Genomic DNA, 16,461 nt, shown 5'->3' on the forward strand with positions numbered 1-16,461 from the left:
CACCTGTGTGTAATCAAGTCTCCGTATAAATGCACCTGCACTGTGATAGTCTCAGAGGTCCGTTAAAAGCGCAGAGAGCATCATGAAGAACAAGGAACACACCAGGCAGGTCCGAGATACTGTTGTGAAGAAGTTTAAAGCCGGATTTGGATACAAAAAGATTTCCCAAGCTTTAAACATCCCAAGGAGCACTGTGCAAGCGATAATATTGAAATGGAAGGAGTATCAGACCACTGCAAATCTACCAAGACCTGGCCGTCCCTCTAAACTTTCAGCTCATACAAGGAGAAGACTGATCAGAGATGCAGCCAAGAGGCCCATGATCACTCTGGATGAACTGCAGAGATCTACAGCTGAGGTGGGAGACTCTGTCCATAGGACAACAATCAGTCGTATATTGCACAAATCTGGCCTTTATGGAAGAGTGGCAAGAAGAAAGCATTTCTTAAAGATATCCATAAAAAGTGTTGTTTAAAGTTTGCCACAAGCCACCTGGGAGACACACCAAACATGTGGAAGAAGGTGCTCTGGTCAGATGAAACCAAAATTGAACTTTTTGGCAACAATGCAAAACGTTATGTTTGGCGTAAAAGCAACACAGCTCATCACCCTGAACACACCATCCCCACTGTCAAACATGGTGGTGGCAGCATCATGGTTTGGGCCTGCTTTTCTTCAGCAGGGACAGGGAAGATGGTTAAAATTGATGGGAAGATGGATGGAGCCAAATACAGGACCATTCTGGAAGAAAACCTGATGGAGTCTGCAAAAGACCTGAGACTGGGACGGAGATTTGTCTTCCAACAAGACAATGATCCAAAACATAAAGCAAAATCTACAATGGAATGGTTCAAAAATAAACATATCCAGGTGTTAGAATGGCCAAGTCAAAGTCCAGACCTGAATCCAATCGAGAATCTGTGGAAAGAACTGAAAACTGCTGTTCACAAATGCCTTCCATCCAACCTCACTGAGCTCGAGCTGTTTTGCAAGGAGGAATGGGAAAGAATTTCAGTCTCTCGATGTGCAAAACTGATAGAGACATACCCCAAGCGACTTACAGCTGTAATCGCAGCAAAAGGTGGCGCTACAAAGTATTAACTTAAGGGGGCTGAATATTATGCACGCCCAATTTTTCACTTTTTGATTTGTTAAAAAAGTTTGAAATATCCAATAAATGTCGTTCCACTTCATGATTGTGTCCCACTTGTTGTTGATTCTTCACAAAAAAATACAGTTTTATATCTTTATGTTTGAAGCCTGAAATGTGGCAAAAGGTCGCAAAGTTCAAGGGGGCCGAATACTTTCGCAAGGCACTGTACACAGAGACAAAGCTCAACTCTGTCATTGTATCTACAATGTAAACTAGTAGTAGAAGTGTAGTTAGTGTAAACAGTATGCATTAGTGAGTTGAGTAGTGGTGCTAGTTCAAGTAGAAGGGTTTCAAAATTCCAGTAACTTTTCCAAAATGTCTAGGTTTTCCAGAAATCAGAAGGGAATAAGCAGGACATCCAGAATCCTCCAACCAGGACTTCTGGAAAACCGGGGTAGTTTGGGAACGTTACACATTGGTTTCCTTACCCTGTAAACAGTCTATGGACAAGGTATGACAGCAATCCATCGTTTGGTTTCATTTCCCTGGCAGTTGCTTGCACAAGTCCCATTGAAGTCATGGGATCGATATTAGCATTTTCCAAATCATATCATATATAAGTGACTTTGTTGAGCTTCACAATAAATTGTAGTTACTTTCGAATGATTTGGACATGATGTGTGAAAAAAATTATAATATCAGTCCCATGACTTGAATGGGATTTGTGCCACAAATGCTAAAACGTTAATATTTGGAAACAGTGCCCGGGAAACTAAACCACCTCATTGGTTTGCTGTCATACCTTAAAGGGTAAGGAATGGTAATAAAGGGTTAATGCGCAAGGGTAAGGAAGGGTTGCTGTCATAGCTTAAAGGGTAAGGAAACTAATATATCATTTAAACATTTGGGTGAACTATCCCTTTAACAAGTAGGTCACATTCCACTGCTTAGACATGCATCAACCAATGGTTTCGTGCCACGTCATCAACTGTGTCATTGACTGACAGATTGCTATAACATATGATGTGGTTAGCTGATAGGTAAAATGCCTATCCAGGTGATATAAGATCTGGCAACATAAGTAGTGGAATGCGACCATTGTGATCTAAATAGAATGTCCTTGTGAGTGTAGTAGTGGTAGTGTCAGTAATAATCCCTTATAAAAACTTTACAGCAATTTATAACAATTATGTTACCTCGTAGCCCTTCAGTGACGGTCCAACCAGGACCACAGGTCGCATGGAAGGCACAACGTCGTATGGAGGAATGTGTTCCGTCTGCCCAACGAGAGAAAACAAACCATCAGCTTCACATCCAGGGAGATTATTATACATAGGATGCATCCCAAATGGCAACCTATTCCCTACACAGTGCAGGGCCCTGGTAAAAAAAGTAGTCCACTCAATAGGGAATAGGGTGGCATTTGGTACGCATACACAGAATTACACACACACAGAATTACACACTACGTCCAGCAGGGAACAGCAAAGCACAACCCATTAGACCAGGGTTTCCCAAACTCAGTCCTGGGGCCCCCCTGGGAGCCAGTTTTGGTTTTGCGCAGCAAAACTAACTCATCATCAAGCTTTGATTATATGAATCAGCTGTGTACTGCTAGGGCAAATAAGTAAACGTGCATCCGGGAGAGGGGCAGGACCCAGTTTGGGAAGCCCTGCACTAGACCATTTAATAGAACTGAAAGGAACTATGAAATTAGTTGTCCTAATTGCGAGTCCCAGTTTACACTCAACACACAAGGATGCCAGCTAGAATGTTCGGACCCATAGAGATAGGGGTGTTCTGTTTTCAAAAGTAACAAATGATACCGAATTATATCACACACTGAACAAATATTAAGATAATCTATTAGTATTTGCTCTTAGAATACAACATTCTTATCTTCACCCAACCCCTAAATGAATTGAAAAGAAGCGTCACATGAACAACAATCAATCAATGTGTGGAAGTCAAGGTATACAGTGGCTTGCGAAAGTGTTCACCCCCCCTTGGCATTTATCCTACTTTGCTGCCTTACTACCTGGAATTAAAATCAATTTTGGGGGGGGGTTGTATATTTTGATTTACACAACATGCCTACCACTTTGAAGATGCAAAATATGTTTTATTGTGAAAATAACAAGAAATAAGGCAAAAAAACTTGTGAGTGTGCAATACTACCCCCCATCAATACTTTATAGAGCCACCTTTTGCAGCAATTACAGCAGCAAGTCTATTGGGGTATGTTTCTATAAGCTTTGCTCATTTTTCAAGGCAAAACTGCTCTAGCTCCTTCAAGTTGGATGGGTTCCGCTGGTGTACAGCAATCTTTAAGTCATACCACATATTCTCAATTGGATTGAGGTCTGGGCTTTGACTAGGCCATTCCAAGACATTTAAATGTTTCCCCTTAAACCACTCGAGTGTTGCTTTAGCAGTATACTTAGGGTCATTATCCTGCTGGAAGGTGAACCTCTATCCCAGTCACAAATATCTCTGGAAGACTGAAACAGGTTTCCCTCAAGAATTTCCCTGTATTTAGTGCCATCCATCATTCCATCATTGGGGCGGCAGGGTAGCCTAGTGGTTAGAGCGTTGGACTAGTGAAGGTTGCAAGTTCAAACCCCCGAGCTGACAAGGTACAAATCTGTCGTTCTGCCCCTGAACAGGCAGTTAACCCACTGTTCCTAGGCTGTTATTGGAAATAAGAACTTGGTCTAAACTGACTTTCATAATTAAATTAAATTCCTTCAATTCTGACCAGTTTCCCAGTCCCTGCCGATGAAAAACATCCCCACAGTATGATGCTGCCACCACCATGCTTCACTGTGAGGATGGTGTTCTTGGAGTGATGTAAGGTGCTGGGTTTGCGGCAGACATAGCATTTTCCTTGATGGCCAAAAACTCAATTTTAGTCTCATCTGACCAGAGTACCTTCTTCCATATGTTTGGGGAATCTCCCACATGCCTTCTGACAAACACCAAACATGTTTGGTTATTGTTTTCTTTGGCTTTTTATCTTTTTATCTTTTTATCTGAACACTCTTCCTTAAAGCCCAGCTCTGTGGAGTGTACGGATTAAAGTGGTCCTATGGACAGATTCTCCACTGTGCAGCTCCTTCAGGGTTATCTTTGGTCTCTTTGTTGCCTCTCTGATTAATGCCCTCCTTGCCTGGTCCGTGAGTTTTGGTAGGTGGCCCGCTCTTGGCAGGTTTGTTGTGGTGCCATATTCTTTCTATTTTTTAATAATGGATTTAATGGTGCTCTGTGGGATGTTCAAAGTTTGGGATATGTTTTTATAACCCAACCCTGATCTGTACTTCTCCACAACCTCCAAAACCCTGCTCCTGTTTGGTGAGCTCCTTGGTCTTTATGGTGCCGCCCCTTGCTTAGGGGTGTTGCAGACTCTGGAGTCTTTCAGAACAGGTGTATATATACTGAGATTATGTGACAGATCATGTGACACTTAGATTGCACACAGGTGTCACTTCTGAAGGTAATTGGTTGCACCAGATCTTATTTAGGGGCTTCATAGAAAAAGAGGTGAATACATATGCACGCACCACTTTTCTGTTTTTATTTTTTTGCATTTCACTTCACCAATTTGGACTATTATGTGTGTGTCCATTACATGAAATCCAAATAAAAATCCATTTAAATTACAGGTTTTAATGCAACAAAATTGGAAAAACGCCAAGGGGGGTGAATACTTTTGCAAGGCACTGTACTTGTGTTGAGTGTGGAGACAGCAGAATCTCTAATTTCACAATTCTTATCTACTCAAAGGGGAATGTCAGTAGAGGAACTTGTTAGTCAGAACAGGGATAATCACAACAGAAGGCTAGAAATGCAAACGAGAGAGGAGCAGACTAGCAGAATAAAAAACACCCAGTCACACAGCAACAGAGTAGGAGCTCAGTGTATCTCAGTGACAGCTTCAGAGGGATCCGTCTGTGTGTGTGTGTGTGACAGTGAGGCAGTAGACTTCTAATGCCACATCTGCGTGTGCTGTCACAGTGGTGTGACAGTGCAGTGTGAGGAACACTCCGACAAACTGACAGACAGACAGACACGCCATTGCTTTGCAGGGAAATGAAAGCAGAGCGAGCAAGCGAGAGAGAGAGGCAGACGTTGCACTGAGTCGGTTTGTCACACTTCTACCTCCTCTTCTGTGCAAAATTAATGGACAATAACGTTTTCAAATGTGATCTAATCTTCTTTCACGACTCTGCTACACTGAACTACACTGAACAAAAATATATACGCAATTTCAAATATTTTACTGAGTTACAGTTCATACAAGGAAATCGGTCAATTCAAATAAATTAATGAGGCCCTAATCTATTGATTTCACATAACTGTTAATACAGATATGCATCTGTTGGTCACAGATACCTTAAAAAAAAGGTAGAGCGTGGATCAAACCAGTCAGTATCAGATGTGACCACCATTTGCCTCATGCTGCGTGACAAATCTCCTTCGTATAGAGTTGATCAAGCTGTTGATTTTGGCCTGTGGAATGTTGTCCCACTCCTCTTCAAATGGCTGTGTGAAGTTGCTAGATATTGTCTGGAACTGGAACATGCTGCCGTACACGTCAATCCAGAGCATCCCAAACATGCTCAATGAGTGACATATCTGGTGAGTATGCAGGCCATTGAAGAACTGGGATATTTTCAGCTTCCAGGAATTGTGTGTACAGATCCTTGCGACATGGGGCAGTGCATTATCATGCTGAAACACGAGGTGATGGTGATGGATGAATGGCAGACAATGGGCCTCAGGATCTCGTCAAAGTATCTCTGTGCATTCAAAATGCCATTGATAAAATGCAATTGTGTTTGTTGTCCATAGCTCATGCCTGCCCATACCATAACCCCAGCGCCACTACTCTGTTCACAATGTTGACATCAGCAAATCACTCGCCCACACGACGCCATCTGCCCGGTACAGTTGAAACTGGGATTCATCCGATTCTCCAGAGTACCAGTGGCCATGGAAGGTGAGCATTTGCCCACTGAAGTCTGTTACAACGCCGAACTGCAGTCAGGTCAAGACCCTTTCCTGAGACGGATTCTGGATTCTGACAGTTTGTGCAGTAATTCTTTGTATGTACATCATCAGCTGTCTGGGTGGTTGGTCTCAGATAACTGCGCAGGTGAAGAAGCCGGATGTGGAGGTCCTGGGCTGGCGGTGGTTACACGTGGTCTGCAGTTGAGAGGCCGTTTGAACGTACTGCCAAATTCTCTAAAACGACGTGGTTGAGAAATTATCATTAAATTCTCTGGCAACAGCTCTGGTGGACATTCCTGGAGTCAGCATTCCAATTCCACGCTCCCTAAAAACTTGTGTTGTGTGACAAAACTGCACATTTTAGAGTGGCATTTTATTGTTCCCAGCACAAGGTGCACCTGTGTAATGATAATTCTGTTTAATCAACTTCTTGATATGGCCAAGAAGAAATGGTCACTAACAGAGACATTTTACAGATTAGCTTTTGGAACATTTCTGGGATCTTTTATTTCAGCTCATTAAAACATTGGAGCAACAATTTACATGTCGCGTTTATATTTTTGTTCAGAGTACCTATTGCTCTTGCAGTTTTTTTCTCCATCTCACCCTTTTTTTAATATCTTAGTCTCTCTGCTGTCTACCTGTCTTTTCCTCTCTCCATCTCATTCCCTCTCTCCATCTCATTCCCTCTGTCCCTCTCTCCATCTCTTTCCCTCTGTCCCTCTCTCCATCTCTTTCCCTCTCTCCATCTCATTCCCTCTCTCCATCTCATTCCCTCTCTCCATCTCATTCCCTCTCTCCATCTCATTCCCTCTCTCCATCTCTTTTCCTCTCTCCATCTCTTTTCCTCTCTCCATCTCATTCCCTCTCTCCATCTCATTCCCTCTCTCCATCTCTTTTCCTCTCTCCATCTCTTTTCCTCTCTCCATCTCATTCCCTCTCTCCATCTCATTCCCTCTCTCCAGCTCTTTTCCTCTCTCCATCTCATTCCCTCTCTCCATCTCATTCCCTCTCTCCATCTCTTTTCCTCTCTCCATCTCATTCCCTCTCTCCATCTCATTCCCTCTCTCCATCTCTTTTCCTCTCTCCATCTCATTCCCTCTCTCCATCTCATTCCCTCTCTCCATCTTATTCCCTCTCTCCATCTCTTTTCCTCTCTCCATCTCATTTCCTCTCTCCATCTCTTTTCCTCTCTCCATCTCTTTTCCTCTCTCCATCTCTTTAACTCTCTCCATCTCTTTAACTCGCTCCATCTCTTTTCCTCTTTTCCTCTCTCCATCTCTTTTCCTCTCTCCATCTCTTTTCCTCTCTCCATCTCTTTTCCTCTCTCCATCTCTTTTCCTTTCTCCATCTCTTCTTCTCTCCATCTCTTCTTCTCTCCATCTCTTTTCCTCTCTCCATCTCTTTTCCTCTCTCCATCTCTTCCCCCCCCTTCCCCTCTTTCTCTCTCTCTATCTCTCTCCCAGTATCTGTCTCTCTCACTTTCATTTTTCTTCTGCTACCGTCACTGGCGGTCCCTGGGGAACTCTTGTTACATCCGAGTGGGGAAAGTGCTGCTAGATGCGGGCCAAAGCTGACCACGTCTGGAGAACCACCGGTCACTGTAGTCACAGATATTTTAGGGCATATTTTCCTGGCCTCGACTACAGGGTTATTGTTACAAAAGAAAATGCATGCTGCTAGATGATTGAAAACGGTGGCTATTGTCGCCATAGTTGTTGTATGGTCTTAGAAAGGACATTAGGCTGTACCTCTGTATCCATTTGGTATGCTGATTATTGTGAAAAGAAAATGAAAAAAAAAATGTTTTAAAGAAAGAGGATGGAGATGACGTTGGGGTTTGACAAGATTTGCTCCATGTCAAGACACGGAGTGCACACTTGGACTAAGAACGCTTGTGTTTGTTATGTGTATAAGGTATGCCTACACACACATCCCGTCATGTGCCAAGAAAGCCCTGACGGGATGTTCCTAACTCCTTTGGAATGGTGTATTAAACGTAGCAGTGCTTTACATAAGAATAGATTTACGTAAGTTGTTTCATAATAAGACAAACACAAGAAGAGTTGTTGTATTTGTTCTAAAAGAGGTCACACTTGATTCATGCTGCTGTGTGATAAACACAACCAAACCAACAAGAGGACAGCAATCGCAGTTACTGTGGATATACACTTCTGGTTTTAGAGCTGGATACGCTGAGTTCCCACTAAATCTGCATCACGCACGTACACACGCACACACACAGAGACCACAGCGACGACAGTGAGTAAGAGGGGAGTCAAGAACGACCACAACCACCGCAGAGAAATCACAGAGGCACATCCCCCAGACCCCCAAGGCCCTGCTGGGGGTTTGGTGTGTGCTGCATGCTAACTTAACTTACCGACTTCTGCTTCTGCTTAGCTACAGCCCAGATGGAAGAGGAGAGAGAAAGAGCGTTAAGAAACAGCGCAACATGCATGCTAATGGCTCAAACGCCCAGGGGGGGAGAAGAGACACGGACTGCGGCAGTAAGACACGTAGGATAAACAGAACGGACAGACAAACGTATTTTGGACAGAGTGATGCTGAGCAGCCACAGTCAGGAAGTTGTCATGGGTAGCCGGACGGATGGACGGAGAGAGGAGATACAGGTCGAGAAAGAATACCAGCGTACTGCCATGTTTACCTTCTTAAAGAAGGGCATTCGTTTGTCTTTGGCTAGGGTGGGTGACATGACAGTGTTTGGCTGACTGACTTTAGGGGAGCGAAGGTGGACTGGAAGCTCATTGTCCTCGGGGTCTAAGCCTGTGGCGTCTATGTCAACGGCTATGCACACAGACATACAAGGCCACCGTCACACAGAAGCAATACACCAAAAGGCTACAGAGGTAACAATGAACACCTAACACTGAACAGATACACAGGTTATTCCAGCACATATAAAAACTATACAAACCATAAACGCGCCATAGCCAACTATGGTCATACTATGGTTTGACTATTCAGAAAAAGAGCACTGACAGTAACCAATAGCACATAAGTTAAGCAAACATTTAAGGCCACAGTAAAACAAAAATACCATTCTAACATTTTTACTATGGGCCTACATCCTGTTGATTTAACTACTGATTGGTCAAATTTCCTGACGTGTACTAATGACAGGTCAGCAGTAAAGTCAAAATAATGACCTTACTAATAAAACTTACCATCGTCTTCTATTTCTGTCCCCCTTCATACTCAAGCCCTCTTAGAGGTTGATGGAAGTTTGATAATACTCAAGTGTTAAGAGTAAAGAGTTTGTGTTAGTGAAAAACATGTCGACCACTGTCAAAACCCTGCTCCAAAACCCTGCTCCTGTGTCCTATACTCACCAGAGGAAGGGGGGGTGGATTTCCGCGAGTTAGGAACCACTTCACCTAAACTGGTAGAGGAGTTTGCTCCCGATTTACTGCGAAGATAAATTTCATATCAGTATATCATTCATATCAGCATATTTGAGGTGTTGCTAGTTGATAGTGTGGGATATCTCAAGCGGGGCTTGACATGAACTTTTTTAGCCACTTGTCTTTCGGGACAAATAGGACAGATTTTTGACTTGTCCGAAAGCTGAAGTCACTTGTATGGCCTTTAATACCATGGACCAAACAGTGACTGAAAATTGTGTTCTATGATGCAAGGAACCACGTCACAATATACATTCGTTATTGTCACTGGTATGGAATGGAAGGCTGCTGGTTTCTGATCCCATGTATTATATCTCCTGCCGTTGTGGCCTTGAGCAAGGCACTTAACCCCCCCCACGAAGTAAAATACTTCACTGAAAGGCTACTGTATAAAAACACATGTGGTCTGTTATCTGGAGAACTGCTGGGTGTGCTGACTGTTGAACCAACCCTGCTCAAACACACCAGAGTCAGCTTATCAAGGTCCTGTTGAGCAGCCGATTTTTTGACTATGTGGTGTGTTCATGCAGGACTGGAGCAAAAGCCTAAAGTAGCTCTCCTGGACTCTCCAGGAGGATGGTTGGCCACCCTGAAACATTACAATTATCAACCAAATACTTTTTATGTATTTTAGAAAATAATTCCTTCACTCACTCACCCACAGATCAGATGGGGCGGCAGGGTAGCCTAGTGGTTAGAGCATTGGACTAGTAACTGAAAGGTTGCAAGTTCAAATCCCCGAGCTGACAAGGTACAAAATCTGTCGTTCTGCCCCTGAACAGGCAGTTAACCCACTGTTCCTAGGCCGTCATTGAAAATAAGAATTTGTTCTTAACTGACTTGCCTAGTAAAATAAAGGTAAAAAAAAAAAAAAATGGCTAAGGTCGGTGAGGTAGCGAACTAAGATGTTTTTCTATTTGTAACATATTCAGTGTTCAGTCCAGGGAGATATTGACAGCACAGGAGTTAGGCTACTTGTCAATTAGGCTGTTCTTTAAAAAAAATACTTTGTCAGAATTACATGGCTGGTATTGAATAGAGGCGAATCCTAGACAATTTGGAGCGCTTGAGAGACTGTTTTACAACTGGGGTATGCAGCATTGGTTTCATCAACTGCACACCTACAAAGTATGTGGGCACTTGCACATCGAACATCTCATTCCAAAATTATGGGAATTAATATGGAGTTGGTACCCCTTTGCTGCTATAACAGCCTCCACTCTTCTGGGCAGGCTTTCCACAGATGTTGGAACATTGCTGCGGGGGCTTGCTTCTGTTCAGCCACAGGAGCATTAGTGAGGTCGGGCACTGATATTGGGGGATTAGGCCTGGCTCGCAGTTGGCGTTCCAATTAATCCCGATGGGGTTGAGGTCAGGGCTCTGTGCAGGCCAGTCTAGTTCTTCCACATCGATCTCGACAAACCATTTCTGTATGGACCTCACTTTGTGCACGGGGGCATTGTCATGCTGAAATAGAAAAGGGCCCTCCCCAAACTGTTGCCACAAAGTAGGAAGCACAGAATAATTTAAAATATAATTGTATGATTTAGCATTAAGATTTCCCTTCACTGGAGGCCTTGCCTGAACCATGAAAAACAGCCCCAGACCATTATTTATCATCCACCAAACTTTCCAGTTGGCACTATGCATTGCGACAGGTAGCGTTCTCCTGGCATCCACCAAACCCAGATTCGTCCACTGGACTGCCATATGGTGAAGCGTGGTTCATCACTCCAGAGAACTTGTTTCCAATGGCGGAAAGCTTTACACCACTCCAACCGACGCTTGGCATTGAGCATGTCGATTTTAGGCTTGTGTGCGAATGCTCGGCCATTGAAACCCATTTCATGAAGCTTCCGACGAACAGTTCTTGTTCTGACGTTGCTTCCAGAGGCAGTTTGGAGCTCGGAAGTAAGTGTTGCAACCGAGAAGAGACGATTTTTACGCACTACGCACATCAGCCTCAGCGGTCCCATTCTGTGAGCTTGCGTGGCCTACCACTTTACGACTGATCCATTGTTGCTCCTAGATGTTTCCACTTCACAATGTCAGCACTTACAGTTGACCGGGGAAGCTCTAGCAGGGCATACATTTGACCAACTGACTTGTTGGAAAGGTGGCATCCTATGACGGTGCCACGTTAAAAGTCACTGAGCTCTTCAGTACGGGCCATTCTACTGCCAATGTTTGTCTATGGAGATTGCATGGCTTTGTGCTCATTGTATACACCTGTCAGCAACGGGTGTGGCTGAAATAGCCAAATCCACTCATTTGAAGGTGTGTCTATCAACTGCGTGTTGGCCATTTGCGGTTATAGCCTAGACGAGTGTCGGTGGAAATGTATTTTAGGACATTGGACACGACAATGACATTAATACATTCCAGTAGCGAAATAGTTAGTCTGTTATTTTACCTGCTGCGCAATGTCTCTCGCTCTCCTTCTCATTTGGCAATGGCCCACTGGTAAACAGGTGATGCACACACCATGACTTTTCCAGGACTTCAGTGCTGACCAAAAATTTGCTATAAATGTGCAAATAACTCTCTAACTAACAATGACTATCAATAAATTGTGCAAATGCAGCTAGGCTCACTTTTATCTCAAAAAACGGCATCTGGCGACTGCATGATTGAAATACCGCTCGGGCCTGTCAGAGCAGGCCTACAATAATTATACCCCAACGCGCTCTGCAGAGGTTGGGAGGTAAGTGTGTAATTTACCTCCCAATCTCTGATACAATTCTCATAGAAGTAGCTTAATTGTTTGATATTGTGATTTTTGCATGATTCTTCTGCACTTGTTCATGCGGACAATTGAATCGGTAACCTGCTTGTCAGGCAATTACTTTTACTTGACCCGAGCAAGCGGACAAGCGTTAATGTCGAGTCCTGTCAAGTGTTGGCTCCATGGCAGCATCATGATTGGGTGAGGTGCATGTTAGTTTCCGTGATGATTTTAATGAGTGAGGGGGCTGGTAGCTACCTGGAGTGGAACTTGCCCTGTTTGGCTCTCTGCTCGTGTTGTACCCGAGTGTTCTCGATCTTCACAGGACTGGGGATGAAACCGATTTCACAGCCTTCCTTCACCAGACGACCTATCCACCAGTCATTATTAAATTTCTACAACAGTGGGACAGATGTAAGACAGATCAGCCTTCTCCTTTTGCTCATCATCACCAACATCATTGTTACCCTCATCATTGTCGTCATGGTTATCGTCATCATAGTTGTCATCATCATCATCACCACCTTTATCATAATCATATTTAACCTCACCCTCCTCCTCCTCATCGTCATCATTGTTATCGCCATCATCATAATCATCATCATCATCCTTCTCCACCACATCATGATGTGATATTACTGTGACCCCTGACCTCTTTGACGTGGAGGAAGTCTTTAGCCTCAAAGGAGATGGCCATGCCCGGCACGGGGACGCCATCATCATTGGTGGCGCAGTAGTTGACATTTGTGCGGACAGCAAATGCAACTGGTTTAGTCTGCCAAAGGAAGAAAACGGAGGGGTTAAAAGTTTTGGCTCCACAAGACATGATACTAATGGGTGTGAATGTTTAAACATTCAAACGATTCAAGTAAATTGGGATCCTTAACTTTATGAAAAATCCCTAACTGAAAATTGATGTTAGTGGGTCAATTTGTGGGGAATAGTGGGTCGAGTTCATCAACAACTAAGAGCGTTGAAGCGCGAGGCTACACTTCTCTGCTGTTTGGGGCCCTGGCTACCAAGCTGAAGCGAACCCGTGCACATGCGCACATTATATTCTTCAATAATTAAGGGGTACATATCATTAATTTATAAGTCACTAAATGGATGTAACAACTACAGATTGAGTTATTCAGAATGTGTCTGACTCCAACAACAAATACAAGCATTGCACCCTATGCAAGTTAGTTACGGTACATTGAATATTGAGCGATGACTTGGCCAAAGGTGACTGTGTGAGAAAGAAGTGTTGCATCTCGCTCATCTCAATATCCTAGCCTACTAATTGAAGTTGCGAGACATTGCAAGCAAAGAAATGACAAGATACAGCATTCAGATACAGATAGTGATCCTAAACTTGTGAATACCAGTGCTGGACAAAAAAGTTATACTGAGATATACACTAGAAATGAGAGGACTGTACACATCATTTTGCTGCTCTGCAGTGCTTTAGTACACAACATTCTTACTTCACATAAGTCTTCATCAGGAGACAAAGCTGAACTCCACGGAATCGGGAGACAGCAGCGTTCGTTCCCTGAATGTAATTATACGTGATGTTTTTTTATAGCTGAGAAGAGAGTTGTGCTATTCGCGGGGCTATTTTCTCCCCCATTGTGTGAGGTGTAAAAATAACTGCAGTCAGAGATGCTGCCTGGCAGGCAGATTGTGACTCCCGCACACTCACTTCTTTCTTTATCAATGACCACGCTGATGTGCTGGATTGCGTTCCAAATGACACCCTATTCCCTATGTAGTGCGCTACTTTTGACGAGAGTCTGGTCAAACGTAGTGCACTAGATAGGGAATAGAGTGCCATTTGGGATGTATAGATTCTCTGCCCCTTCCTCTACCACCCTGCTATAGGCTACACAGCCTGGATGACAATCAACTGGAGGAAAGCAACACAACATGAGTTAGTGGCATAACCAACATACTGTATGAGCAAAAAGATCAACTAGGGTTGGAGCCTTGGAGCGATTGGACGGTTTCATAGCCAAGCTTTGTTTTTGTCTTGTGTTTCCTTCTGACTAACAATGAGCCAACTGTACAAATGCAAATGATCGGTAAATATAACCGGTACAATGGCTGGATCAATGTGTCCCAACATGTCCCCCTCTGGGACAGCCATTCATCCAGGTTGTGTCCCAAATGACACCCTATTCCCGTTTTTAGTGCACTCCTTTTGATCAGGGCTCATAGGGCCAAACGTATAGGGAATAGGGTCGAGATTTGGGATGCAATGCCAGTCCATCTGAATAAAACAAACAGAATAAAATGTTTTCCCTCCTAGGGCCTGACACAACAGCTTTAAGACAGAGAGATCGATCCAACGCAAGAGAATGCAACGAGGTCATATCCCCCCCCCCCCTCCCAAACTTTCTAAGAGACAGGAGGGAGCAACATGTCGTGCAAATCCACCCCCACTGTAGTAAAGGCATCACACTTTCTGGAAAAATGAATTTAGAACATAAAGACCTTTTAAAAAATAGGTCACTGACAACAGAAAAGAGACAGAGGAACAAATCGTAACCTGACCGTGGCCTTAAAGAATATCCTTTTTTATAACTTGTTTCGAGAATGACATAAAATGTTATGGGACATTATCGTAATCTGTGCTGAGTCTGGCCGTGGCAACGGGTAGTGGCAGTTGGTAACATGGACATGGCCCTATCCGGATGACATTTCCTCTGCCTGTGAAAGCATGACAAGCCCCTCGGCCACTGGCGGTCGACGGAGAGCCAAGCCAAATGCACAATGATTACAACCCACATTAATCTCCACTGGCCCTTTTGCTAAATGTTTACCTGAAGATGAAAGAGAGAGGGAAGGGGAGCTATCAGAGAGTCATACAGCATAAACCCAATGTGAAACCTTGAAAAATGCTATGCAAACACCAAAGGAATCATAAAGCTAAATCTGACTGGCCATTGTGCAGTTTGGGAAAATTCCAGAAGGGCTGATCAATCTTTAGCACAGTGCAACTGACTAAATTGTGTTTTTTGCATAGAATGATCATTATTTTGCTAATTATTGGGGCCTGCGTGGTGTGTACAGACGTTGGATCATAATTTGAGCCAGTTTGCTACAGCAGGAAAATAATCCTGCAGCAACAGGAAATGTGAATTATTATGTGGATTATAATTAATGGACATTTTTGCGAGGGTGGATACATTTTTCGTAAGGGAAAGGGGAGAGTCTGAAATTACAAAGTGGAAATTACAAACTTCAGAAGCCGTTTTAAGCCTCAAATACACAACACATTTTAAATAGTTCTCCTGCAACATGGCGATCCAATTAAGATCCTACATCTGTAATGCCCAGACTCATTTCTGGTCCCAGTCCTTCCCTGTGTTGAAGAAGCCATACAAATGGCCCTGGAAAGCACTTAAGCCTGTATTAAAACCCAGAGATGTTGCAACAACTCGGAGGAGGGAGTGTAATTCTTCCCAGTCACCTTCAGCCGTCGGCCTAGCTTATGGGACCATCGGCTGTCACCAGGGGCTCAGTCGTGAAGACCAGGGGCTGTCGGGGGGGGGGGGGGTTGTGGGTCCCTTTCCTGCAATTCTACATCATTTTACATGACTGGAGACATTACGAGGATATTTACTTCTACCACACAAATTATCCAGATGACAAGCTGACATTTATAAAATGAAAGACCCATGTCTTAAATGCAACCAATAGCATGGGCCAATGGAAACAGTGGACACACAGCTTTTAGGCCTACAACATGAAGAGATTTCCGTCCACCGACTCTACAGTGGCACTCACTTATTCAAACAGGTTTTTCCCACCTTTGCATTTTGAAATATTGCGAAATACCTTCTACCTGCTGCCTGCTGTTCATTGACAGCCACAACTCAACAATCAGCAGTTTTACATGTTGTTGCCCAATTGCGTGATTCCCGACTGTGGACTAGGCCTATGTGCTCATAATGTGACAAAACACAATCCACAGCAATTTGTCATAATAAGCGAGTGATCCTCTGTGGCTAAATTCTGCAGGTGTAGTATTTTCAAAGATGTCATCTATCTTCATAGAGAAAGGAGTAATTATGTAAATTGGCAAATGTACTTCAATATATCTGCAGCACTTCCTGCAGCGCTATGTTTCCTTCCATGTTCCAAGGCCAAATCAATGAATCAACACTTCTTAATATTCATTCAATCGATTGTGGCCAGTAAACCCCATATGAGGTTGTGTA

The 16,461-nt window shown here is 43.6% G+C and overlaps 1 protein-coding gene across 16 annotated transcripts in view; it reads right to left on the minus strand.

Moving 5' to 3' along the window:
- LOC110535617 (voltage-dependent L-type calcium channel subunit beta-1) overlaps positions 1–16,461 on the minus strand; it is a 128,750-nt gene that overhangs the window by 15,477 nt on the left and 96,812 nt on the right. For 6 of the 16 annotated variants that reach the window (XM_036935349.2, XM_036935348.2, XM_090189948.1 and 3 more), the window contains 5 exons: positions 12,906–13,028; positions 12,512–12,648; positions 9,457–9,533; positions 8,772–8,911; positions 2,290–2,370 (listed from right to left, as the gene is read on the minus strand). In XM_036935349.2, the coding sequence (XP_036791244.1) occupies positions 2,290–2,370; positions 8,772–8,911; positions 9,457–9,533; positions 12,512–12,648; positions 12,906–13,028 (558 nt within the window). Of the gene's footprint in view, positions 1–2,289; positions 2,371–8,486; positions 8,507–8,771; positions 8,912–9,291; positions 9,372–9,456; positions 9,534–12,511; positions 12,649–12,804; positions 13,029–16,461 lie in introns of those variants that run through there. The other 10 variants (XM_036935351.2, XM_036935350.2, XM_090189950.1 and 7 more) reach the window with 4 other exon arrangements.

Source organism: Oncorhynchus mykiss, chromosome 11 (assembly GCF_057628025.1).
Source record: "Oncorhynchus mykiss isolate SJ-2025 chromosome 11, ASM5762802v1, whole genome shotgun sequence".
NCBI classification, from domain to species: Eukaryota; Metazoa; Chordata; class Actinopteri; order Salmoniformes; family Salmonidae; genus Oncorhynchus; species Oncorhynchus mykiss.